We start from the raw sequence: 25,630 nt of genomic DNA, 5'->3' as shown, positions 1-25,630 counted from the left end.
GTTTGCCCGTTTTTTGTGATTTTTCCTTTTCTTATCACTAGATCTGTTTCTCCATTTGCCTGTCTCTTCTTCATCTCCCCCAACAGGGTTTTTCTGGCGTTGCGATCTTCTTTGGAGCTGTCACCATAGAATCGAATTGTGTCTTTGCGCTGGTAGGAGACATCCAGGATAAGTTTCTTTTCAGTAAAGCTGGCTACCGTGAATAGGACTGGTGGGTATCGCAGTGGTTGTCCAGCCGTGGGGGACGAGGCTGGTAGTCTCTTCAGAGTGAAAACTTTGGTCGCTATTTTATAGGTATCTTGGAAATATTTGGCAAGGAAGTCTTCATCACTTTCTTGGATCGAAATCCCGTATCCGACGATATTGAGTTTGCGTCGCTGCCTATCTTGCTCGCTTCTGACTGTGCGGCGTATGTGTTCATCTAGTGCATCTGGTGCAAGCCCTGTCACTTGTGCAGTGATTGCAGAGTCAACAATCGCTTTTACCTCGCTAACATTGCATTTTGTGGCAAGTTCCTCGTGAATCTCTTTGAGGCCCTTGTTTACATTAGATGATATGCTAGCAGTGTCCTCACGTACTTCTGTTTTGAAAGATTCAATAGCTTTGGTTAGGGTGTCGGCGTCGCGCACAGGTTTATTTAAGATGCACCGGGGGCAGGTCCATTCGCATTTCATAGTGCGATTCATTTTCCCTAGCAGGACATACTGTTCATCGCTTAATCCTAGGCACTCTATACAGAACCAATTGGGGCAATTGTCACAATTGACGGCTTGTGAATTCTCATCCAGGTTTTTTGTGCATCCTGGGCACTTATCCTGTCCCTTTACGGGGCTCTCACGTTGTCTCTTTTTTGGTGCCATTTTGACTGGTTGGTTTCTTATACACATTTGGCAACACTGGCACTTTAGGAAATTTTATTAATTTCGCTACGCCCTCTTCACCACATTCAGCATCAACAACAACAACAAACAAGAGAAATTATCCAGATTAAGGGAATTATTCACAGGTGAGGGTTATATAATTATCTAAATTCGAATTTTTCCAATAATAATTTCTTTTCCAGTAATGTATTTCCGGGTTATTCTATTTTTTATTAGGCTACAACTACATAGGCTATAGGGTAAACCGACCGGTTGTCAGTCACAGACTAAATCCCGGGCAGAATTTTTGATTGAATTCCAACATGCCCAATACTCGGTCAGAAATATTTTAATCTCGGGCACCCAATCTATACACAAATTCAGTCAGAAACTTGCCCCTTCCTAATAGTAATTTCAATTCCAGTGATATATGTCCAAAAAAGTGTCTAGGTTCTTTATTATTCTATTTTTTTTTGTTAGGCTATAACTATTTCACTTTGCATCCACCATTTGTCACATCACCATCAGGAAACTATTTACAAGTCAGGGTTATTCTATATTATTTTGTAAATTTAATTTTTTACCGTAATTTCCTTTCCAGTAATATATATCCAAAAAGTGTCTAGGTTCTTTGTTATTCTATTTTTTATTATAACTATGGTGCACTTATAATCTCCCTAAAATGCTTTAAACAGAAGGATTTGTAAAGACAATTGTTCTGATCAGCAAGAAAAATACTAACATAATTCTCTAAACTTGGAACTTTTTATGACAATTTTTTAGCAAAGCAAATGCAAAGAAAAGAATTCAGCTAAAAGGTGGTAAAATATAGGACAAATCTAATTGGTCTAAATAATCAAGGCCTATAAACACAACTGCCTTCTAATCTCAATTCTTTGTGTTTCTGATTCTTAGCAGAAGCTTTGTAATGGAAAATCTAAGTTCTATTAGCCTACTAGATATGGTCTAGATGGTTCTGGAGACATTTACATTTTATTTTCTCTAGAGATATATTTAGTGCAGCAGTGCATATGCACTATGTTACAAATCTAATGATCACACAATTTGCATGACCACTAGATTTCAAAGGCCAGAGAAAATTTGATCCTTGAATCTAGTGATGACCTTTGATTGCCATCATAAAAAAGTCATGGGCCTTACTTATTGTTAGACATAGGCCTACCAAAGACTATAGTAAATGCTAGATATAGGCCCTACCCAGTGTCTGACCTAAGCTATCCAAAATCAAAGTCTTGACAATTATGCATGCATTATCAGCAAGAGAAAAATTGCTCCTCCATCAGACAGAGCAAAAGAATGTCCAGTACTTTAATTTGCAGTAGTAGCAAAGTGATTAGGAGCTACATGGAAGCTGTTTTCAATCTGATGGTTGATTTCTGTTTCTTCCCCTACTACTGAGTTGCTGTTGAGTAGGTATTTGAGCTTAAAATGACGAAAACAGTTTTCGGACTGAGTATTCAGAATTAACCCTGCATCCAGATGCAGCATTCTTTGTGAAATAAGATTTCGGACACGGTCAATGTAAAAGTTGTTAAAAGTCTACTTTTCATTAACTTTCAGTCAACTTTTACAAATCAAGCGCTCCAAGTTAATGAAGAATCGCAAATAAAACGTTGGAAAACTGGTTTCAGTCAACTTGAAAAGTGAATCAAATGGAACTTAGAAATCTCATTCATATCAATCGTCATTTTAGGTCAAATGCTTTTCAATTGCCTATTGAGTGAATTGGACGAAGGAAATTATCAAAGACATTCCCTTGTGCAACTGGAAGTCCGACAGCCCATTATTAATTTCTACATTATGCTTTTACGATGGTTACATCAAAGGGGTGGATATGGACTTCGAGGTATGGTGCTTACTGGTTTCTCACAACCCCGAAATATTTAATATCTAAAGTTAGCTTGGTTTAATTTTACGTTAATTACAAAAATAACGAAATATTATGGTTGCATTTAATGCAAAAATATTTTTTTCTTCTTCTTTTATTCAGTTTTTTTTTATTATTATTAATATTAACAGAGATTATTGACAATTTTAATAGGAATAGAAAATTTGGCATGAGGTCAGCTATGACCTTTTTTAAGCGGTAGAAACAATACCTGCAGTAGATGCTTCAGTTACCTAGGCTTATCTTAGTTATTGCAAGATTTTTAGTAGAAAATAAATTTCAGCTGGGGGGGGGGAACTGGGGTCTTGAGGAGGAAGTCCCCCCTGGCCTGTAGCAAATTATGCCCTTGTTAAACAACTGATATCTTTTGAAATATTATGTTGCATGATTATTGATTCTAGACTCCAGTTAGTTTTACCAGTAAATTAATGTTCACTATCACACGAAATTTTGACTTAATAAATTATTTACTTGGAATTGACTTTCCTCCTCGATATTGACTTATAAGAGAACCTGAAAAAGAGAAATATCTAATTTTAATTGCAAACTAAAGCGCTATTGTCTGTTTCTTTAAATAGTTAAAAAATTAATTACTTGGAATCAGATTTTCTTCCTTCATGCTGACTGAAAAGAGAACCTGAAAAAGAGAAATAGCAAATATTAGTCATAAGCTATATCACAATTGTTCTTTTTTTATATAATTGTAAATTACTAACGTGAAATTGAAGTTTCTTCCTCTGTGTTCACTCAAAAAATCACCTGAAAAAGAGAAATGTGCAATATTAAATCTAATCTAAACGAAAAGTTTTTTTTTCAATCTAAACGCGATAATACCGCCTCATTTTGTTTTAGTTAAAGTCTTAGCATTGAATTGAAAGCAATAATATTTACGAAGGCTTCTATATACAGCGCTTTATTGATAATTATCCAGCATTATGGAACTATTCAAGCTCTGGCTATTATCAAATTCCTTAGAAACTCAAAATGCTGAAGTCTTTCCAATTTGGAAAAACTCGTTAAGTTTTTTGTGAAATCCATCTCATTTTAGTTCAAAGAAATGTAGCAAGTTAAGGCTTTGGATTTAGCTTAAAATGACATAGTATGCTAAAATTCAGAATAATTATTTTATTCTGCGAAATTTTTTAACTGTAAAGTTCTAAATAAGTGCAAAGAGGACCTTCGAATAAAAATTTGCAAACTTCCAGATTTGAAACTGAACTAAAAAAAAGCATATTACTATAGGCCAACAGTATGACGTCCAGTCCGACACATTTAAATCTTAAATTATTTGCTCTCTTTTGAATTTCTTTCTTGATTTTCCAGAGAAGACCATTTTATATGCAGTCAGTTTCACCATACATTCGCCAAAAATCCAGATTTATTAACCGAGTAAATTTTCTAGGGTTTAGATTTCTTTTGAATTTGGATTATGAGTACTTAAGTTTATGTCCGATTCAAAATTTGGCATTATTCTATGCTTTTACAATACAAAAATAGTTAATTTCATATGATTTATAAGAAAATGTTTATATTTTGCAGTCTAGCATCTTTTTTTTCTGGGGGGAGGGGGAGTGGAATAAGAAGATTTTAACCTAAGCATAAGAAATATGTTTACTAAGTAGCAATTGCTGAAAGGTAGATTGTACGTGCCAAGTTACCCTCGGACTTACCTATTACATTTCTCTGTAGGAGTGATAATATGTGAAAATACTAATGGGGATTAGGTTAAAATTTTAGGCATCTGGAAAGGGGTATAAAACATGATGCTGTAAGTATGAAGAAAGCATGGACTCCTTTAAATTTCATTGATTAGATATTTTTTTTTATGCTTGGGTTGCATGTTATTAACTTGGATATCATTTGTGAAATAAATATTCAGTTCATATGCTTGCGAAACAAAAATATGTATTCTCTTATTTTTCTCTTATTTATCAATAAAAATAAATTGTAGATGTCAGACAAAACTAAAACGGAATATGGACGTGATTTTTAACAGCATTTTACGTACAAGGAAAAACAGCCCCCATTGAAGAGAATATTTTGTATAAAGGATTTAAGCTGTCTATTAAAATGTCCAAAACGGAATGCACAATGGTATCAATGGTAAGAAAGACACCACATTGTTATTCCATGCTTCAAATCTTGAAAAAGTTATATTTATTTTAAAATAGATGGCACCCTTTTATTTGCCATGGTCTAACTTGTCTTTTAAGGAAAACATGTAATATGTTGGCTTCAAAATAAAAACTAAATGAAACAAATTTATTTTTCACCACAACTAATGATTTTGAATAGATTTATTATTTTATGAATAGATGCAAATAGCGTTTCTTCGCATGAATCGTTGTATTTTTATTTATTGATTATTTGTTTCTAATTTTCAGTTCTCTGTTGAAAAACACTAAAAAAAATTGAAAAAAGGGGGAAACATTCCCTAAAAGTCATAGAATGTCATGCCATCGCATTCAGTGTGTCAGAAAACCCTACCTTAGAAGTTTCAAGCTCCTATCTAGAAAAATGTAGAACTTCGTATTTTTGCCAGAACACGGGAGCGTGTTTATTTATTTGTTAGTTATTTTTTTGTTTTTGCTTTTTTGTTTTTCCCAGAGTTGATCGAATCAACTCAGTGGTCCTAGAATGTCGTGAGAGGACTCATTCTAACGAAAATTTAAAGTTTTAGTGCCCTTTTTAGGTGACAAAAAATTGGAGGGCACCTAGACCCCCTCCAAAGTGTATTATTCCCTGAAGTCACCGGCTCAAAATTTTGAGATAGCCATTCTGTTCAATTTAGTCGAAATACTAATAATTATGTCTTTGGGGGCGACTTAATCCCCCACAGTCCCCGGGGGAGGGGCTCTTAAGTTACAAACTTTGACCATAAAGTGTACAGACGTTTTCAAGGGGACTTTTTCACGTTGGGGTGGGTAAGTTTTTTACTGCTTTAAAAATACAATTGAAAGAAAGAGTCAAACTTTAGCATAAAGAGCGAGGCACTGAGGAGGGAACAGCTCCTTTCATACGCGGAGTAATTTCCGTTCGTTTTAAGTTTTAATGTCGCTCCTTATTTTTGATTAAAAGAAACTTCTTTTTGTTATTTAATCTAGATAGAATGGAAAGTATCTTTTTCAGGTATAAATGCAGACAAATATAAATAGTTAGTTTTGTGAGAAGGATAGCGTTTCTAAGAACAAGTTTACGAAAATAATATTATAGGTCATTAAAGAATTATTTTCTGTGGAAGTTTTCTTGCACTCTGTTAAAAATTTCCTGGTGGATATCCCTAATACTTCTAATTAAAGATTTGACCCACCTCCCCAGGGATGGCTTGAAGGGTAGAGGGTGACTCCTCCCTGGTTTTGCAAAGTTTTATAAGCCTTTTATTTATATAAGCCGTATAATAGTTATACAAGCCGAGACCTCATTGAACTCTCGGGTCCTCAATCCTGAGACAGCATAAGTTGGTTTACCTTCCCTGAAAACACGTCTTTATTTTTTAACTTCTCGGTAAAGAAATAGCTCATCTTTACAAAACTCAGCTTTAATTGTAGATAGTAAATACTGAATTTGCTTGTAAACAGAAACGAGTTGTGTTATTTTACTGCTTAATTTTAATCTTCCAATGACTTTTTTCGATTGCGTCGTTTGAATTAATCCAGGTTTAAAGGAACAGAACTGGTAGCAACTCATGCCTTAAAAAATTTCTTATGCTCGCGTATAATTTGATTTTGTCTGGTTGTTCAAATCTAGCCTCCACTTTTTCCGAAATCGTATAAGTTGCTTATTTTGGCCTTATCCATTTCCAATGTGCTCAATTCAGTCAGTGACAGTGTATGTTGTATTTTCCTTCTCCTGATAAGACTTTGTGATTTTCAGACCTCTCTGTAGAGAAATGGCTGATTTTAGCACTGCTTGGCCTCAGTCGTAGATACCGAAAAGTGTATTTACATGTGAATAGAATAGAATCGTTAGATTTTATCGTTTAATTTTTCTTTTAAATAATCTCGGATTTAAATAGAGTCGTTTAAATTAAGTCAAGTTTAAAGGGACCGGTCTGGTAGCCTAGCAACTGGCCTTAAAAATCTGTTGATGCTCGCATTTGATTTATTTCTGTCTGATGGCTCAGTAGTTAGTTTGGGAAAATTCAACTGAAACCTGACAAGATAATATGAACAGACCAAAAGCAAGAGACAGTGCTAGGCGCATGGATTGTCGGTCAAACTTTGACTACGAGTGGAAAAGAAGGCAAGAAATTCTCAAAACAATTGAAAAGTAGTTAGAATTCAAAGAAAAGGAGCCCCACGAGACCCTTTCAAAGCTATGATATTGAAAACAACTCGATTACAATACGACGTTGAATGGGATACAACGCTTGAAAAGGACAAGCAAGATTTGGTTTTGGACCTGGAATTTTTTTTGGACAGGAAGGATTTTGAATACTCTGGGATAGCTCATTCAAGTCGGGAGATAAGTTTTTACCTTGGACGAAAGTAATGAGCAATGTTAAAACTTCTAACTATTCCATAAAAATACTATTCCACATTTGGATAAAAAACGATTTCAAGTGTGTGCCTCTGGTTTTGATGTCATACCATCGATCAACGCAGACTATGAGAAGGAGTCAATTTTAGAACAAGACATTTCCGATAAAAGACCCAACAAGGTATTTTTTTTTGCATGTTTTACCTTAAATTAAGCTCATTTAACCATGCTCATTTCATCATTTTACCATGATAAATACATTATATAATTAGTTGTCGATTATAATGACAATGTTAAGACTGTTTGGGAAAATTTTACGCTGAATGCAATTGAATCTTCGTGGAAATACAATCTACATCATCTGCTGTGTTAGAGATTAAGTAAAAAAAAAATAAGTTTTTTTACTGAAAGTAAGAAGCGACATTAAAACTTAAAACGAACAGAAATTAGTTCCGTGTATGAAAGGGGCTGTTCCCTCATCAATGCCTCGCTCTTTACGCTAAAGTTTGACTCTTTCTCACAGCTCTATTTTTTAAAACAATAGAAACTTTAGCGTAAAGAGCCAGGTATTTAGGAGGTGATGAACCCCCATATGTGTAATAATCTCTGTTCGTTTTAAGTTTTAATGCTGGTTCTTACTTTCAGTTGAAAGAAACTTTTTCATATTTATTTTTACATTTTTTTTTTTTAATAATTCTAGAAAATCCTGCACCCCCTTCATGGAATTTCTCTTCTCCCATGATAAATTCCTCCAAAGGAAGATCCTCCCACGTAGCCCCCTCCCCTCAACCCCCTCCCCCCAACCAAGAAATTCCTCATGAAAAGGTCTGTACATTTCCCAATAACCATAATTGTATGTAAAAACTGTTAAAAGTTTGTAACTTGAAGCCCTTCCCTGGAGACTGTGGGGAGTAAGTCAGCCCCAAAGACATAGTTATATGTTTTTCGACTATGCTGAATAAAATCGCTATCTCAAAATTTTATCTGTTCACTTTGGGAAAAAAATGAGCGTGGGAGGGGCCTTGGTTGGTACGACTTGGTTGGTACGATCACCCCTGGGAAAAAAACAACAAATAAACACGCACCCCTGATCGGTCTTCTGGCAAAAAATACTAAGTTACACATTTTTATAGATAGGAGCTTGATATTTCTACAGTAAGGTTCTCTAATACGCTGAATTTAATGATGTGATTTTTGTTAAGGTCCTATCATTTTTAGGGGGTGTTCTCTATTTTCCCAAACAAGGCAAATTTTCTCAGGCTCGTAACTTTTGATGGGTAAGACTAAATTTGATGAAACTTATATATTTAAAATCAGCATCAAAATCCAATTCTTGTCATGTATCTGTTAGTATCAAAATTCCGTTTTTTAGAGTTTCGTTTACTATTGAGCCGGGTCGCTCCTTACTACAGTTCGTTACCATAAACTGTTAATATGTAAAGAGTTAACGGTCGATTTCACTGAAGAACCTTTCAACAATTGGTGTTGTTGTTGAAAATTGTAGAGACGATTTTCAAAGTATAATTCACAAGGATCCAGGAATAAGGAAGCCAAACCCCAGCGAAAACTAAGGGAAGTATCTTATTTCATGTGGTCTTAATCAATCAAAGCCTACTGTCTTCCCAGTTGATCCTTCAATATAAAAAATAAAACAGTGGTGTTTTCATCCGGGAGGATATGAGGATTACCAAAACATAAAAAGTTATGTTTCCATTTCTCTAGTGGTCCTAGGAGCGACCAATTAAAAAAAAAATTGTGTCGAAGCCGGTGTGCCGGAATGGCACAGAATGAAGAGCAAATAAAAGGCACAAAAAGCATCTTTTTTTTATTCTTTCACTTCTCAATAACAGCAGTCATGGGGATTTTTTGTACTTGATAAAAGCACTCGAATTAAGGTTTAGCAGCAAGCAAAAGATGAAGAGACAAACACAAAAATTTTGATTTTATTTTGTGACGTTGCAGCAACCCTAGTGAGACAGGGCATCGGTTTTAAGATAATTTAAGAACAAAACAGCGATTTCGAGTGGTTCAAATGATGGGATCGTAACCCCCCTCCTGGCCTTGGTCCTTCGAGCCACCCCTGCACCTCCCCCATCATGCAGCTATGAATTTGACTATCAATTCTTCTAGCATTTACTAATACAGCATAATGTAACCTTTCTTTGTTAATTTTGTATCACGCATACAAAAATTAGGGATCTTTTGACCAGTGTTTCTTTTTTCAAAATCTGAAGATTTTACATTTTCCTGTACAATTTGCACTTAATTAATTTAATTAATCAATAATGAGTTTTAACTTAATTTGCCTCTGTTTTATTTCCATCCGTTGTCCCCCCAAAAAAATTATGTGTATATGATTACTGAACAGATCTAATTTCTTCCATTGTAATTGCTGCATATGCATCCACTGAAAATTTCTTAAGAGAAAACCAGTTTTCTTTTTACTGCCGAGTGAGTGACAATAAATTGGAAAGACTTGGAATGCATATTTATCCTTCTGTTGGTAGTACATCATGTATATACTCTTCTTTGAAATTTCTTTTCAACGAATGAATGGAATTTCTTGTATTTGCCCTTTTAAATGTCTTCAGGGGAATGTGTCCTTCTCCCCAAAATGAGTTCTTTCCTGAATTTTCTGTACATATTTATGTAATTCCTCTATTTTTTTTCTTTCTTTCCTTGCCTGAAAAACCCGAGTACATGTCTGTCAAAAACTACCTGAGATTATCTATTTTATCGAAAATTTATCGCTTGGTCACATCCATAAATTTTCGTCTCTTTGATTTATTGTCATATTTAGGTTCTAGCTATGTATCATTTAGTATTTTCAGTACTGCCTCAATTTTTAAATTTACTTTCAGGTCCCTGTTAACTTCAACTTTCTGCGTCTTGCTGACAAATTTAGGCTCTAGTAATTGATCTTTTAATATTTCCAGTACTGCCTTAATTTCAAACTTCATTTTATTCAACTTTCTGTATTTTACCTAAAAATCTAGGTTCTAGTGATTACTTTAATATTTCTTTTAGTGCCTGAACTTCAACTTCAGCAACTTTCTGCATCTTACTGACAAATTTCGGTTCGAATTATTATTCATTTAATATTTCCAATAGTGCCTCAACAACTTTTAAGCTTTGGAGATAAACAAGTGAATGAACAGCTGATTCAGGCTGTTTTAACCTCCTCTGAGGCTATTCACCTAAAAGGTAGGTATGAGGGAGCTGTGTATGAACCTGGAAGACCCGAACTTTTGAAAACTCTTGAAAAGTTTTGTAACTATTTTCCTGGTCCTAATCAAGGTTATTATAGATTTTTAATTCTTTGTGCTTATTTTTTTATTTTATTTCTTCATTCTCTTGTTTCTTTTCATGTTTTTCATTTTTATGTGGAATCTTTGCTTTTATATGTTAGGGTGAGTCTGATAAAACATGAAATAACTACATTGCATAACATTTAATGTTGGGAATTTTTTAGCAGGGAAATTGCTTTATTTTCATTTGAAATAGAGCGTGTGTGGACATCTTTTTTTGAGTAGTACATAATTTACAATTGTGGAAGCGAAGTATTTATTTTTTAAAACTGATTAAAGTGAAATAAAAACAAATAATAGTGGGTAAACCTTTTAATTTTGACTGGTATTCACTGTCTTATTTGAAGGTTTTACCCATTAATATATTTTCATTTGGTTCAAAGTATAAATGAATAGGAAGTCTGGTCTAAGAAGTTTATATATCTCTAATTGAAGGTAGAGACTGGGATCTCAATGTTAATGTTTACATCCATGACTTCCATTTATAATTTTTGATATCTTCCAACTGCCACATTCTACGGCCACCTATAGTGGCCTGTTGTTTCATTGAACTAGATCCAAAGTTAAAATGAAGTCAAATTGTCTCAAATCTGTTTCTTTGCCATGAATTCCATTATGTAATCAATTATCTTTAAGACATAAATTTGGTGGTTTGGATTTTTATCTCCTCCTATGGCCAACTGGTGCGGTCTGATGTGGCATTTAAATATAACCATGATTAAATTGAAGGCAAGTTGTCAACAAATCTATTCACCTTACCAAAACCACGTCTTATGACCAACTGGTGTGGCGTGATGTGGCATTTAACTAGAATTCTAGCTACATTGATGCCAAATTATCAGTGCCAGTTATCAGTAAATCTATTCCCTTAGACTAATGATTTGGGTTTATGTTCACCACTTACCATTCCTGTGGCCACCCATTCTGGCCTGCTGCTACCTAAAACTGGAACTATAGTTAAATTCAAGTATTCAGAAAATATATTCCCTTAGTCAAATATTTAGTTGTTTCTCTGTGTAATTGTGTCCAGTTACATGATTGATTTTAGTAATGCTTCTTTAAAAAAAAAGAAGAAGAAGCAAATTACGTAAGAAGCTTTTCAATATTTGTATGGATATCTTTAAAAGAACAGAAAACACCAACAATGGAGTTGATTTTGTGAAGAAATTGATCACCTCTTGATGTTATTTTGCGTAATTTGTGGTGGAGTAGACCCAAGTGTATTGAGGCCCAAGCCTTTAAGGTCCATTGCCTCCACATCCTAGAAGGCTGGACTTACCATATCACACCACCCCGTCGCACACCAGGAATTGAGATTGCCCGAACCGGGAATAGAACCCTCATCCTGAAGGACATAGGATCGCAAGTTCTGTGTGGTATCCATTTGGTTGGGATGGTTCTGGTCTATTGACGTTAGTATTACAATGATAAATAATTTCTTAAACCACTCCAGCTATTCTTGACAAAATTAAAAATATATTTAAAGAAAACGAGGATAATTACAGTCAGTGAAAAAGGAAAGATGAATGTTTAGACATCTCCGTCCAGACCGTCGCTCGACCGTCCTCAGTGCACAAAAGTAAATAAAAGTAAAAAAATATATCAATGAAATTCATAAGGACAAATTGAAACAAAGCAAACACCAAATTAAAAAAGGCCCTCTCAAAACAACGGTGATATTTTAATATTCTTGCTTTTGTTTTTGTCTTCTGTAAATGAAGGATTTGACAAATATTTCTCTGTCTTTTTTGATATAACGGGTTTTTAATAAATAAATAATTATTTGGATACATTTATACAAAAATTGGTTTTCATTATAATTGATATTTATAGGTGGTGGAAATGCTCAAAATCAAACACCAATGGTCCAGCTATCCTATCAGATGATGCAAAGAAGAACACCATCAAGGAATTGTATCCAGCCGATGGTTCAGTCTCAGACACGCTCAATGTATGCATTGCCCATATCTGGTGCTCTTCCACTTCACATTACAAATCTACTTCCTCATGTCTCGCCGCCCACTCCTTTGACAATTGGTCATCAGTCACCCTCCCTCTAGCCAGTAAGATCTAATTTCTAAATCTGATAAATGTAATTTAGTGGAACAATTTGACTAGCAATATAGGAGATAATTTTTGAGGTGCGTCATTGTTTATAAGTGTTCTTATCCTTTCTGTGTTTTTTTTCTGTGACTATGAGACTTGGATACCTCGATGCTTAGTTACATTTTAATTTGGCGAACTTGCAAAAGAGGTAAACAACAAACTGTAGTATATTATAATCCAGCATCTAAATTCAGGCTTGGCTTAAGTGTTGAAGTGCAAAAACACAAGATCACAATCTGGAAACGACTATGCTTGTATGAACAACCATCCTTTTATGACAGCCCATTGTACCAATTCAACCAATTTAAATGTTGGGTTTAAGAGACAAAATGTATTAAATCTGGAGGGGGGGGGGGTAATTTTTCTATTTTTTTCAATGGAATGCCAAAAAGGGTGATTTTTTTCAAGTCTTAAGGGTGGGAGGTTACCTTCCCATAGAACAGTACAGAAAGATCTACCATCCTATGGGAATGTATCTACCATTTTTGCAAATATTCTTTTTTTTTTGCTACTACAGGCCTTGGAAAGCTCAATGCTTAGTTACATTTCGATTTAGCAAACTTTCAAATAATTTGATTTAATATACCATGGCAAACTCTATATTTAATTTATGGGTTTAAGAAATAAAACCCACCTTCTAAAATAATTTGAAATTTGATTAATAATCGTGTATTTACTACACTGTATTTTTTTTTTTTAATGCTGGATTCCTTTTTTTAAAATTTTTTGGATTGGAAATTGTTGACAATGTTGATTTGCTATATTCAGTTATGACATCTTTGGCTGTATATGTTCTGTTAGACTAAAAGGGCTTCTTTGATCTCACACCTTTAGACATACAGATCTATCAATATGTTGCAATGTCTGCGAAAAATGTAGTTAAGTTAAGAAGGAAGTGGATAATGTGTAACATATATTCTCTGTCAATTTTAAAAAACATGCCGTTTTGTATCAAAACCATTTGTAACATATTTTGTTTTATATTAAAGGTATATTCTAAATCTAATGCTGCTTAAATGCAGCATTTTCTTCCAGTGATAAAATGACAAGCTGGTTTTTCATAGAAAAGGCAGCATTTTGTTGGCAAACTTTTTAAAGATTGCCTTACTGAAGCATCATCAATTACTGGAGGTACCACAAAATCGCAATGTCAAATTTAGCTAATTAATGTTTTTTTTTATTACTTGTGTATAGACTATCATGAAGTCCTTTTACACTTTGACTCCTTCATTGAACAGACTAGCCACTGGAAGCACTATTATTCTCCAGTCAGCAAACAATGAATACATGCAATAATATACAAAAATACACTGTTATTGATTGTGGGAAGTGCGGGTAACTCAGCTACCTGTCCCTAGTAGTTTAAGGCCACTAAGCCGGTCAGTACTGATACGTTTCTTCCTACTTACTCCCGCTCTCTTCTGCACTATCAAATTCTATAAGTAAATCATCTCCTTTTCAGTTGGCTTCCTCATGCTTTAATAATCACTGAAGAATTTGTCCTTTCTTTAAGATATCAATAGATGCCTTAAATATCTTACGATCATATGTGCCAAGGCAGGCTAGAATTCAGGATAGCTATATAAATATTTGGAATCTTAGCCAAGGAGCAAAACGCATAACCTGTCCAAAATAACAAATTTAAATGCTTTCATCGAATTCAGTTATTTCTGAAAAAAATTATTCTCTCTTTTTAGAGGGTAATTGTTTGGCAATATGCATAAACTGGTAAAAATTTGTTTCATATTAATCATCATTTTAGGTCAAATGCTTGTCAATTTGCTGTTTTAGACGAAGTAAATTATCAAAGACATTCCATTGTGCAACTGGAAGTTCGACAGTACTTCGAGTGTAGTAATTTCTACACTATGTTTTTGCATGCTGGGGTTATAAGACCTATTGAGGATGCTAACATCAACGGGGTGGATATGGACTTCAAGGTATGAAGCAGACTGTTCTCTCACGACTCCGAAATATGTAGTATCCAAAATTAGCCTGGTTTAATTTTACGTAACTTATAAAAATAACAAGATATTATGGCTGCATTTGGTGTGAAAACATTTTTTTTTCTTTTTATTTTCAAAAAATACCAACAAAATGGTGCATTTAACAAACTAACAATTAATATAGTACATAGGTTCTTCAAACTGCACACCACTACTAGACATTGGCTACAAAATATTAAAACCGATTGATTCGCAGACAAAAGAAAAAACAAGTTCTGGACATTAAAATAATTAAGTATGAGGACGGTAGTATATGAAATCCAGGTTATTCATCAAATCTTAAAAATCAGTGACGTAATTTTGTTAAAATTGGGGGGGGGGGCAATGTTGGAGCGAATTAGTCCTAATCAAGTGATGATGACAGTAAAAAAGAAAAATGAGCCATATATTACCATAAAGACAAAGATACGCATATTTATAATTAATTTTAATGTCTTTTTCGTGTGCCTATCAGTGCTTCCACTCCTCCCGATTTATCGGGAGATCTCCCGACTTTTTGGAAAATCTCCCGACTGAAATTTCCTCCCGATAATCTCCCGATTTCTGTTGAATTGAGCTCTGTCCAACTTGAAGTTTCTGATCTTTCTTGATTGTCTGGCAGAATGCAAAATATGTGTTTGTTGCCCGTAAAAGGGGGATTCCAAAGCCGCCGGCTGTTTGATTCGTGGAAGTCAACTGCGAACCTTAATTAATGACCTAGTCGGCAGCTTGTCCCGTGAGAGACCATTGTTGCGTTCGAAAAAGGGTTGATTTGATTTGATTCTCAGTTCATAACTTCATCTGATCTGATCAGTCAACTCAGATAGTTCATTTCCACTGGATAATTTGTGTAAAATAAGGACGTGGCTTACCTTACGAGACAGGATTTTTTTTAGGGTAAATACCAAGTTTACTGGAACTGGACAATTATACATCCCTGCACGTGGGCAACCCAAGAAGTAGGCTACTGACCTGTCCTAGGGGGTAGGCGACTTTTCTGCTTCTATGATCTGTTTCTTTACCAAAATAACATGCTTTAACTTGAAACCAATTCTTAACCTGTTGCCAGTTCAAGGATTCTATAGTACAAATTCGAATACACTATTCTTACGGGTCTTATAGATATCCGGTATGCGCCAGACTACTAGCCTAGCCTGTATCAAAATAACGATTTCGAGTGTCGGCGAAATCGGCTTCACAAGTCGCAACAGAGCAAAATAACACTAGGGAGTAGGGTCAAGAACTATGCTTTCCTTGCTTTGCAAACGGACCATACTCATAGCACCGCCCACTACGCTTGCGACTTTTAAAGCAAAACAAACATGCGGGTTTAGAAATTTCTAGTAAAGGTAATTATTGGTCTGCACACGTCGAGGAAACTGGGGAGGTCGTATCTTTTTTTGCTTTGTTCAAAATATGATGTTATTGGAGCCAGCGCTGGTGCAAGACCGATTGAGTTCCAGTAAGGAGGTTCACTATCGCTAGTCGTGCTAGTGTGGCTGCTGTTCGAGTGTGTCTCACTTTTTCCAGGTCTTGGCGCTACTGTCTAGTGTTATTTTGCTCTGCTTCACAATATAGGAGGATAGGAGGATGGATTTTAAGATGTAGGCCAAAGCCAGCCATACCAAATCTGTTTTCCAAGGAACAAATCTGTTTTCAAAGTGCCGATATGTCTAAATTTTATGTCACAGTGTTCAAAGTGTATTAAAAGTGTATTATTTTGCTCTTCAAAGTGTGTTATTTTGTTCTGTTTTGGGGAGACCGGAAATCTCGAAAAACGGTTAGAATGGTGGGATTGGCGTATCAGGGACCCGATCAAACTGACTTGTAAATAAAAATTTACTCGGTCCAATAGTCGTAGGGGGAGTGGAGGAAGGGGGAATCCGCAACATTGAGTCATGCGTAAATTTGGAACGGGTGATCAGATTCGAGTGAAATTTAATAATTGAATAGAGGACATGTCTCTGGTGATCTTTTTCATGTCCGGACCGGATCCGACAACTATTTGGGGGGGGGGGGGAGGATACATGACCGACTTAGACTGGAGAGATCGGGATGTAACTTTGTAGGAATAAAAAACAGATGCTCTGGATAAATCATTTACAGAAAAGTACGCATCATTACAGCCAAATCCAAAAATAAAATGCTTTTTACAAAACGATACATTCTCGTGATTTCCAAGTTCATGGTCATTTTTATCTCAAGGGTTTTGGTTTCAAATGATCAGAACGAAAAGCAAATTCTGTATTTCATTTTCTGAACCAGCCTTGCAAGTGCCATACGAGCTACTTGCTCTTGTTGTGTTTCATATCATTCCTTTTAGATTGTTTGTATAACTCTGCTGGAATTAACAAGTGGGCCAACATTAAATACATCATTGTCTGTAGGTAGCCTACTCTCCAAGTTCCAAGGCTAGACAGCTGTTAAAATTAGAAACATTGTAAGAACAAGTGTTATAATGAGTCTTGTTTTCATCAGTTGTGTTAAAGTGATGGCTTACCTTTTGTGGCGTGAATTTTGTCTAGGGTTTGTGGCCTACCGCCCATTTGCGCTTATAAGAAATACTTCTGATAACTATAGGCCTATACTCCTGAGGAATATTAATGATTCAAACCACCTTAAACTTCCAATGTTCAAACTTTCCAAAATATTAGTCGTTTTAACTAACAGCTCTCCTTAAAAAAAAATATAAACAAAAGGAAGATAAAACAAAATCACCTTAGTAAACAGGAAAATATTAGTTCCTTACTTATTCAAGAAAATGGATTTTAACGCACGGAGAGAACCAATAATTTTTTTTTTCAATTTGAGCCCCAAAGCGAACTGTTATGGTTTTTGGGATCCCAACACGTAAGTGGAGGGATATCTATGACATCGCAAAAGTTGTCCGTCCCTCCGTCTGTTAGCACGATAACTCTCGATGGGGTAGAGATATTTTCTTCAAATTTGGTATGAGGATCAATTGGGTCAAAGTACATGCCAAGTTTGTAGTTGAGCCCTGTAGCCCCATATCTAGGGGTGGGGGAGGGGTTTCAAAATAAGGAACGAAACAAATTTTTTAAAAAGCCAATGAGATAGTCCATATAGGACATGCTGAATCCATATCTGAAACTTATTTTCTCGCCGGACAATTAGTTCGTCCGGAATCCGGCCAAAACCGGAAAATTTGTTAAAAGTAAAAGTTTTATTTGAAGTTGATTAAAGGATCGATTAAAGGGGTAAGAAGACATGCTGAATTCGTATATGACAATCGTCAACTACCCGGACGATTAGTTTGCCCGGAATCCGGCCAAAGCCGGAAAAAAAATTAAAAGTTTTATTTATAGTTGATTAAATGTTCAGTTTAGGGGTAAGAAAATATATTGAATCCATATATGACAATTATTTTCTACCCGGACATACAGTTCGCCCGGAACTAGGCCTAAACCGGAAAATTTTAAAAAGTAAAATCTAAAGTTAATAAGAGGTTTGATATAGTGGTAAGGAGAGCAAATAGGGCTAGCCGGGCAAATAGTTCGCCCGGAATCGGCCAAAACCTGATATTTTTTTTTTAAGTTTAAAGTTCATCTGAAGTTGATTAGAGTTTGATATAAGATTAGGGGTATGTACTTAATTTATTTTGAGGTTTAGTTTTTGCTGGACAAGTAGTTCACCGGGAATCCAGCCGAAAACGGATATTTGGTAGAAACAAGGCAGGAAGTTTTGATCAAAGATAGGGTAAAAACCATATGCTGAATCCAAACCTGAACTTTGTTTTCTCGGAAGACCAGTCATTGGTTAAATATTAAATAGTACAGATATTCAAGGAGTCTGGCGAAGACCGGATCTACAAGACGCAATTGTCTGGATCAAATATAAAATTTATGGGATCTCATTAAAATCTTTGGTCTTGTTATGTTATATTTTGAGAGAACCCTGCAAGTCAGGAGTGTTGATAGTGAGATTTATAGTCAGAGCGCATTGCAGTGGACACGTCCTGTACTTTTTTATATAAGATTTATATAAGACTTATATAAGACTTATATACATGACAAAAGTACAGCACGTGTCCACTGCAATGCGCTCTGACTATAAATCTCACTATGAACACTCCTGACTTGCAGGGTTCTCTCAAAATATAACATAACAAGACCAAAGGTTTCGATGAGATCCCATAAATTTTATATTTGATCCAGACAATTGCGTCTTGTAGATCCGGTCTTCGCCAGACTCCTTGAATATCTGTACTATTTAATATTTGACCAGTGACTGGTCTTCCGAGAAAACCAACTTATATTATAAGTGCACATGAGCCTAAACAAATACATGTTGCAGTATGTCCAGTAACAAACAACACTTTCCAGGCTCATGAGAAATGTCGGACGCAGATTATTCTGACTCCAATGAAGCTCAGGATATAAAAAGAAGGAAAATTGAAAAGAAAATCGAAATTGTTCCTAGCAGTAGTGGCTCAGATGAGGAATTGATGATTGTGGAACCGAGCCCCAAGCCCCGAAAGAAAAAGAACAGTGGAAAACGTTACGAGCAAAAGTATGTGAAATCCTGGGAGATGGAAGATACATTTAAAGGCTGGCTTTCGAAGAAGCACGGATCTGAAGTTGCTATCTGTTTGTGGTGCAACGCTGAGCTTTCCTACAAAAAGGGTAAAACAGATCTCACTTGCCCATGCCCGTACTTCCGTGCATGTTTAAAACACAGTGACCCCAAAAGCTATGCCTCCTGCTATTCAGTGTACATGGTTCATGACGAGTTTCCGTCTGTGCTTGAGACTGAAGCTAAAATTGCTTCATTCCTGGTCAGCAACAACCTGCCATTTTCCCTTTCGGACCAGTTGACTCCCCTGCTGAAAACGATGCCACCAAAATCGGTCCTTGATAAAGTGCGTCTCGGGAAACAAAAGTTGTGAATGTTGTTCGTCAGGGACTCGGTCCTTACTACAAGCAAAGAGTTGTCGAAGAAATGAAGGTGAGACCTTTTTCATTGGTCATCGACGAAACGACGGATGTGGGAACCGTTAAACAGCTCGCTGTATGTGTTTCCTTTTGTAACAACGAAATGGAAACGGATATCGATGTCATTGATTTTGTGGAGTGCTCAAACGGATCAGCAGTTTCCATTTTCAACAAACTGGAGGAAACTTTGGAGTTTTTAAGAGTAAGTGAAGTGCCTTTACGGAATTGGTTCGGGTTCTGTAGTGATACCACGAACGCCATGATGGGTTGTAACAACTCAGTGGCAACTCTGATCCAAAGAAGCTACCTTTGGGTATTAACAGTGAAGTGCAGTTGTCATTCCATTCATTTGTGCGCCTCATACGCCTGCAAGAAACTGACGAAGACTCTAGAAGACCTATGTCGTCATGTGTACAATCATTTCAATATGAGTGCCAAGCGTACAGCTGCCGTGAAAGGATTTCAATTGTTTTCAGAGACTGCGGTCCACAAGATATTGACACCAGGTCAAACAAGATGGCTTTCGCTACAGAACTGTGTCCACCGAATTCTAGAGCAGCGGAATGCCCTAACCTTGTATTTTACCAGTACCCATTTTGAAGATCCTACTCACGGCAGTGAGTTAGTTCTGAGTGCCCTGAAAAATCAGTTTATGAGGATCGTCATGATGTTCGTGGACTACGCGCTGGGACTTTTGAACGACTTCCATACCCTTTTCCAGTCCCAGGTGCCTATTTTCTACCGACTGAAAATCGAAGTCATTCAATTGGTTGAAACTCTGTTGAAAAACTTTATGAATGCTCGCGCAGTAAGGAGCTGTACCGACATCATGAAAATTGATGTTGAAGACGAAGCCAGTTATGTAGATCTGCGAAAGGTCTACCTCGGCTTAGATGCCGAAGCAGCAATGACTGGCGTTCTTGCGTCTAGTGATGGACGAAATGCCAATCCCGATGAAGTTGACAAGGTTTATTCTACCGCGAGAGAATTTTACAAGGAAGTGGTGGTCCAGATTAAAAACCGCTTCTCGTTCGACTCGGACATTTTCGCCTTCTCAGAACTACTTGACCCTGTTCAGGCTCAGGATCTGAACCCTCCTAGCCTGGCACCATTTTTGGCGAAATATAGCTTACCCTCCTGGTTCAAAAGTCTGATAGACAGAGAGTGGAGAGAGCAGAGCTCTGTAAGACAGCCAAATGGCGAAGATGCCAGTTCGCTCTCAGTAACTGACTACTGGAAGCTTATATTTGCCCAGAAATACTCTAACGGCAAACCAAAGTTTGGTAACCTGAGGCTTGTCGTTGAGTACCTGTACGCTCTACCGTTTTCGAACATAATAGCGGAGAGACTGTTTAGTACTTTGAAGGACGTCAAAACAGACAAACGTAACTGCCTGTCGACAGTTACGATTAGTTCAACACTTCAGACTAAACTTGGCATGAGTAGGCTTAAGGTGACACCTGAGTCTCTGGTCGTAGGTGGGAGCATGAGGCAGTTACTGAAAGGCATAGTTGCTTCCGCAACCGCTACTGAAGCTAGTGCCGCTATCTTGAAATCGGCTTCTTTAGCGCGAGCTCGTCTGGCCCAAGAAAGAGCAAACAATACCGTTGACAATCAGGATTAGCTGCAGTGTGATCTAGTGAAAATTCTGACTGTGATTTGTATTCATAATTCCAGTTCAAGTTATGTGATCAAGTAGTTTTAGCTGCAGTGTGATACAGTGAAAATTCTGCCTGAGTTCTGTTACTCGTATTCGTAATTCTAGTTCTAATTATTTGAACAAATAGTTTTAGATGACTTTCAATAAAACCATTTAGTTTGCATAAGTTTTGTATGAAAGAAACATTGTTCCTTGTTGATAGCTGATTTTGGAGTAATAATAAGTCTTCACCTTCTGGAATCTGGGTTCCCAGATTTTCCGAGATTTTTTTTGAATTTCTTCTGCGATACTTCAAAATTCCGGAAATCTGGAAGTTCAAAAGCCCATTTTTTCCGGATGATTTTGATATACTTTCGGACCGGTTCATATTCGAGATGTAAGAAGAAGAAGACGTCAAAGAATAATCTGGAAGCCCAGATTCTGGAAGTTCTGGGAGGTGAAGACCGGACTTAAGACTCTAAAACATATTTTCGATTCTACTTTGTTCTGTCTCTCTATTACTGACATTTTTACCACCAATACAACTGGTATGTGAGACAAAACAGCTGTTTAAAACCTCCTGATTTTTTCCCCGACTTGGAAAAAAAAAACCTCCCGATAATCTCCCGACTTTTTTGGAGTCGTTACTGATTGTCAGAAAAAAAAGTGGAAGCACTGGTGCCTATAAATGATAATTTTTTAGGCAAGCATTCATTTCGTTCGTAGGTGTCGATCTAGGAATAACAGGTATGGTTTGCTTGAAATCTCCTGCAAGCAATATTAATGTGCTGCCAAGGGTTTGGAATTTCTTCGCAAAGCTTGCAATTATCGGTCAAGTGCCTTGAGCGATTTTTTTGCCATTGTGCACTCGTCCCAAACAATAAGTTTGCATTGCTGCAATACTTTACCCATCCCAGATGATTTGGAAATGTTGCACGTGGGAGTTTCTGTAGATTGCATATTCAGAGGCAATTTCAAAGCGGAATGAGCAGTTCTCCCACCAGGCAGCAACGTTGCGGGCCAACGCTATGTCATTTTTTAATCAAATTGATATGAGAATCAATCTTATTAGAAATGTTTTGTCTGTACCTCCTGACTCGACCAAGAAGAAGATTCTTCAATTTTGTTTGTTTTTATTTTTTTAGTGTTTTTTTTTTTTTTTTTTTCATCATCGCTATCGCTTTCAATTTGTTTGGTTTGTTTTACCTCAGCCTGTCTTTCGTCATTATGAAATACATATCGCAAAACCTTTGTTTTTTAAGTGAAATCTGGTAGGTATTGATGACCTTATCTAAGTCAAAATCCCAAATCCAATCATCATCGCTATCATTTTCAGTTTTGATACGTTTTGATTCTTGCTCTCCAGGTTGATTTTCATCTAACTGCGCGGTTTTGCGTTGCTCTGTTGTTTCCTCCCGGTGTTCCCTTTTTCGTAAAATTGTAGGATAATTTGTCTTTGACATTAATGATGAGATTAATGACACTTTATCTTTGAGTTGTAAGCATTCTAAACTTCAACAATTTCTACTGAACTTCTAACTTATAGTGTTTAACTTTTTTAAGGTTTTCGAATTGCTTTAATCCATTGTCAAAATATATTCAAATATTTGTGCAATTACCAGTTTTTTACTCTTTGAGCAATCTAATAAAATTAAATAAAAGGTTCTTGTTTCGCCTATGCAAATTACTGAAATGAAAGCTTCCTTATATTACAAAATATTTTATTGGAATTTTTAATATAATTATTGTAATTTTATTTTAATTAATTTTTTAATTTTTTATTCTTTTCATTTTTTTAGTATGTTTTTAAGTATTAATATTGAATCAAGTCCAATTTATAACAATAATTTTCTTAACTAAAATATTTTTCTTTAGTTTTTGTCTTTTTTTTCTTTTTTATTTTTTCATTTTTTTATTTGTTTTTATTTATTTATTTTTTTTCTTTTTCTTTTATAGTTTCTTCTTTTTTTAGTTTTATTATTTTTTCTTTTTAGTTTTTCAATTTTTTCATATTTTTTTCCCTTTTTTAGTTTTGTTTTACTGTTTACTTTTTTTCAGTTTTTCTCTTTTTTATAGAAGATTGTTTTTTAGTTTTTTTCCTTTTTTTATTTTTCTGTTTTTTTTTCAGTTTTTTAGTTTTTTTAGCTTTTTTCGCTTTTTTTAGTTTTCTTTCATTTTTTATTTTTTCCTTTTTCTATGGAAGAGAGTGTAACAGACGGACAGATAGAAGATAGCGTAATAGACAGACACTACATTTATATATATATATACTAGCTGTTGGGGTGGCGCTTCGTGCCACCCCAAAACCTGGCTGGTGGGGGCGCTTTGCTCCCCCCAAGCCCCTCCGCGCGCGTAAGTCGTTACTTGAATATAGATAGATTTATATATGTGTTTTGAACTACGTAAAACTTGCGAATATACAACATTCTTGGCTTTCCCATTGTTTGTGCATATACAAAGCCTTACGTACTAATAACGACGTCATATGCTAACGCTCTTTTTACAAACAAACAAACATTCGTACACACAACTTGTTTTTGTATAGATAGATAGATAGATACAATACAAATTAACTGCGTAAAACTTGCGAATATACAACATTCTTCGCTGTCCAATTGTCGCTGCATATAAATAGATTGTCAGGTTTACCGACCCTCGAACATGCAACGTACAATTGTCCATGGGAAAAACAATCAGTATTAAGATCAATACCACATTTTTCTAATGATTGACCTTGAGCTTTGTTGATGGTGATTGCAAATGCTAATCGAATTGGGAATTGCAATCTTTTAAATTGAAAAGGCAGATCCGTTGGAATCATGGGAATGCGAGGAATAAGAATAGCCTCACCTCAAAAGGCCCTGTCATGATTGTGGCCTCTATTAGGTTTTCCATTGTTTTTTTTTTTTTACGCCAAGTCGCGTGCCATTGCAAAGCTTTGGTGGGTTGATATTTCTTAAAAGTATTATTGGTACGCCTATTTTTAGTTGTAGCACGTGTGGTGGAAACCCTGAAAGATCCACGGAATTTAAAAATTCATATGGATCATTAACCGCTTCATTTGGTTCCAAAACTGTGTCGACTGTCTTGTAAATGACTGCCTGGTCTCGAATCTTGGTCAAAACAATATTGTTGATTTCGTGGACGTCTATATTTTTGGGTGCGAGAATCGCTCTTTCACTTAGTCATGTATTATTTTATAATTGTTTAGAATATTCGGAAAATACTTTTTCAATCAATTAATTTTTTGGACGTCACTAAATTACAGAAATCAGCAGGTAGTTGTATACGTCCTGAAATAGAGTCTATCGTATCATAAATGTCTTTTTGTTCCGACTTTAACTTGGAAATGTTATTTTGTACATACGACAATAGATCATTCGTACTGTAACTTTTTTCACGGTCCAATTCTACACATGTCGAAACAGCAGCGATACGGTTAGATGAAGGCATTCCCAAATCCTGAAGAGGTTTGTTTGCCATACGTACGCACAAATCTCCTATAATAACTAAAGTGTAGTTATAAATTTCTGATGTAAAATCAAAAGTCATATCTGACGTCTCTAACTGTTTTCGATGGAGTATATCTTCGGACATTTTGACTTATATTTTTCCCATAACTCTGTAGGAGCTGATGGAGAGCAAGTTATTAAAATGATGCCAAACAATGCACGAATTTGACTTGGGGTTGACGTTTCGCACTAATGGGGAATATGGAACAACCCACTGGTTATCTACTTCGATGGTGGTACCGTTGCCATTGTAGGCTCTTCAGTCATTTTACAATTAGAAATTTCTCTTTCAACGGTCTTCTTACAATTAAAAATTTGTCTTTGAACGATATTCTTAAATACCTGTGTCCTGGTCGTCATTTATATTCCCTTTGTCCCGGCCGTCATTTGTGTCCCGGTATCCCAGTCTGTAATTTCTCTTTGAGTGTCCGGTCGTTATTTATATTCCCTCTGTCCCGGTCGTCATTTGTGTCCCAGTCTGTAATTTCTCTTTGAGTGTTTTTTCTTTTTAGTATTTTTTAGTTTTTTACATTTTTTCTTTTTTCAGTTTTCTTTTCTTCTTTATTTTTCAGCTTCACTATGAAATACATATCGCCGAACCTTTGTTTTTTTAACTAAAATCTGGTAGGCATTGATGACCTTATCCGAGTCAAAATCCCAAACCCAATCATCATCGCTATCATTTTCAGTTTTTATATGTTTTGACTCTCGCTGTCCAGGTGGATCTTCATCTAACTGCGCGGTTTTGCGTTCTTTAGCCTCAAGCCTGTTTCCTTGCTGTTCTTTTGATTCCTCGGCACGCTTTCTTTTCTGACTTTCTCTATCAGCAGCAAGTTTTTTGGCATAGACTCTTTGAGCATCTTCATCGGCTTTTACCATT

The 25,630-nt window shown here is 35.8% G+C and overlaps 1 protein-coding gene and 1 long non-coding RNA gene across 4 annotated transcripts in view; one reads left to right on the top strand and one right to left on the bottom strand.

Annotated features, from left to right (window-relative positions):
• Window positions 1-2,278, bottom strand: part of LOC136042657 (uncharacterized) — a 35,855-nt gene extending 33,577 nt beyond the window's left edge. The window contains exon 1 of one of the 3 annotated variants that reach the window (XR_010621377.1): window positions 2,189-2,278. This is a non-coding gene — a long non-coding RNA (uncharacterized LOC136042657). The other 2 variants (XR_010621376.1, XR_010621375.1) reach the window with 2 other exon arrangements.
• LOC136042656 (uncharacterized) lies at window positions 929-22,365 on the top strand. Its single transcript, XM_065727618.1, has 5 exons — window positions 929-1,006; window positions 2,575-2,727; window positions 12,390-12,619; window positions 14,425-14,602; window positions 18,991-22,365. Exon 5 carries the CDS (start codon window positions 19,607-19,609, stop codon window positions 21,221-21,223), a length of 1,617 nt encoding a protein of 538 aa, XP_065583690.1. The 5' UTR covers window positions 929-1,006; window positions 2,575-2,727; window positions 12,390-12,619; window positions 14,425-14,602; window positions 18,991-19,606; the 3' UTR covers window positions 21,224-22,365.
• Window positions 22,366-25,630: the final 3,265 nt, after the last annotated feature.

This window comes from Artemia franciscana, unplaced genomic scaffold (genome assembly GCF_032884065.1).
Source record: "Artemia franciscana unplaced genomic scaffold, ASM3288406v1 Scaffold_1681, whole genome shotgun sequence".
NCBI classification, from domain to species: Eukaryota; Metazoa; Arthropoda; class Branchiopoda; order Anostraca; family Artemiidae; genus Artemia; species Artemia franciscana.
The sequence above is the reverse complement of the archived record's forward strand: the minus strand, read 5'-3'. Positions and strand labels throughout refer to the sequence as shown.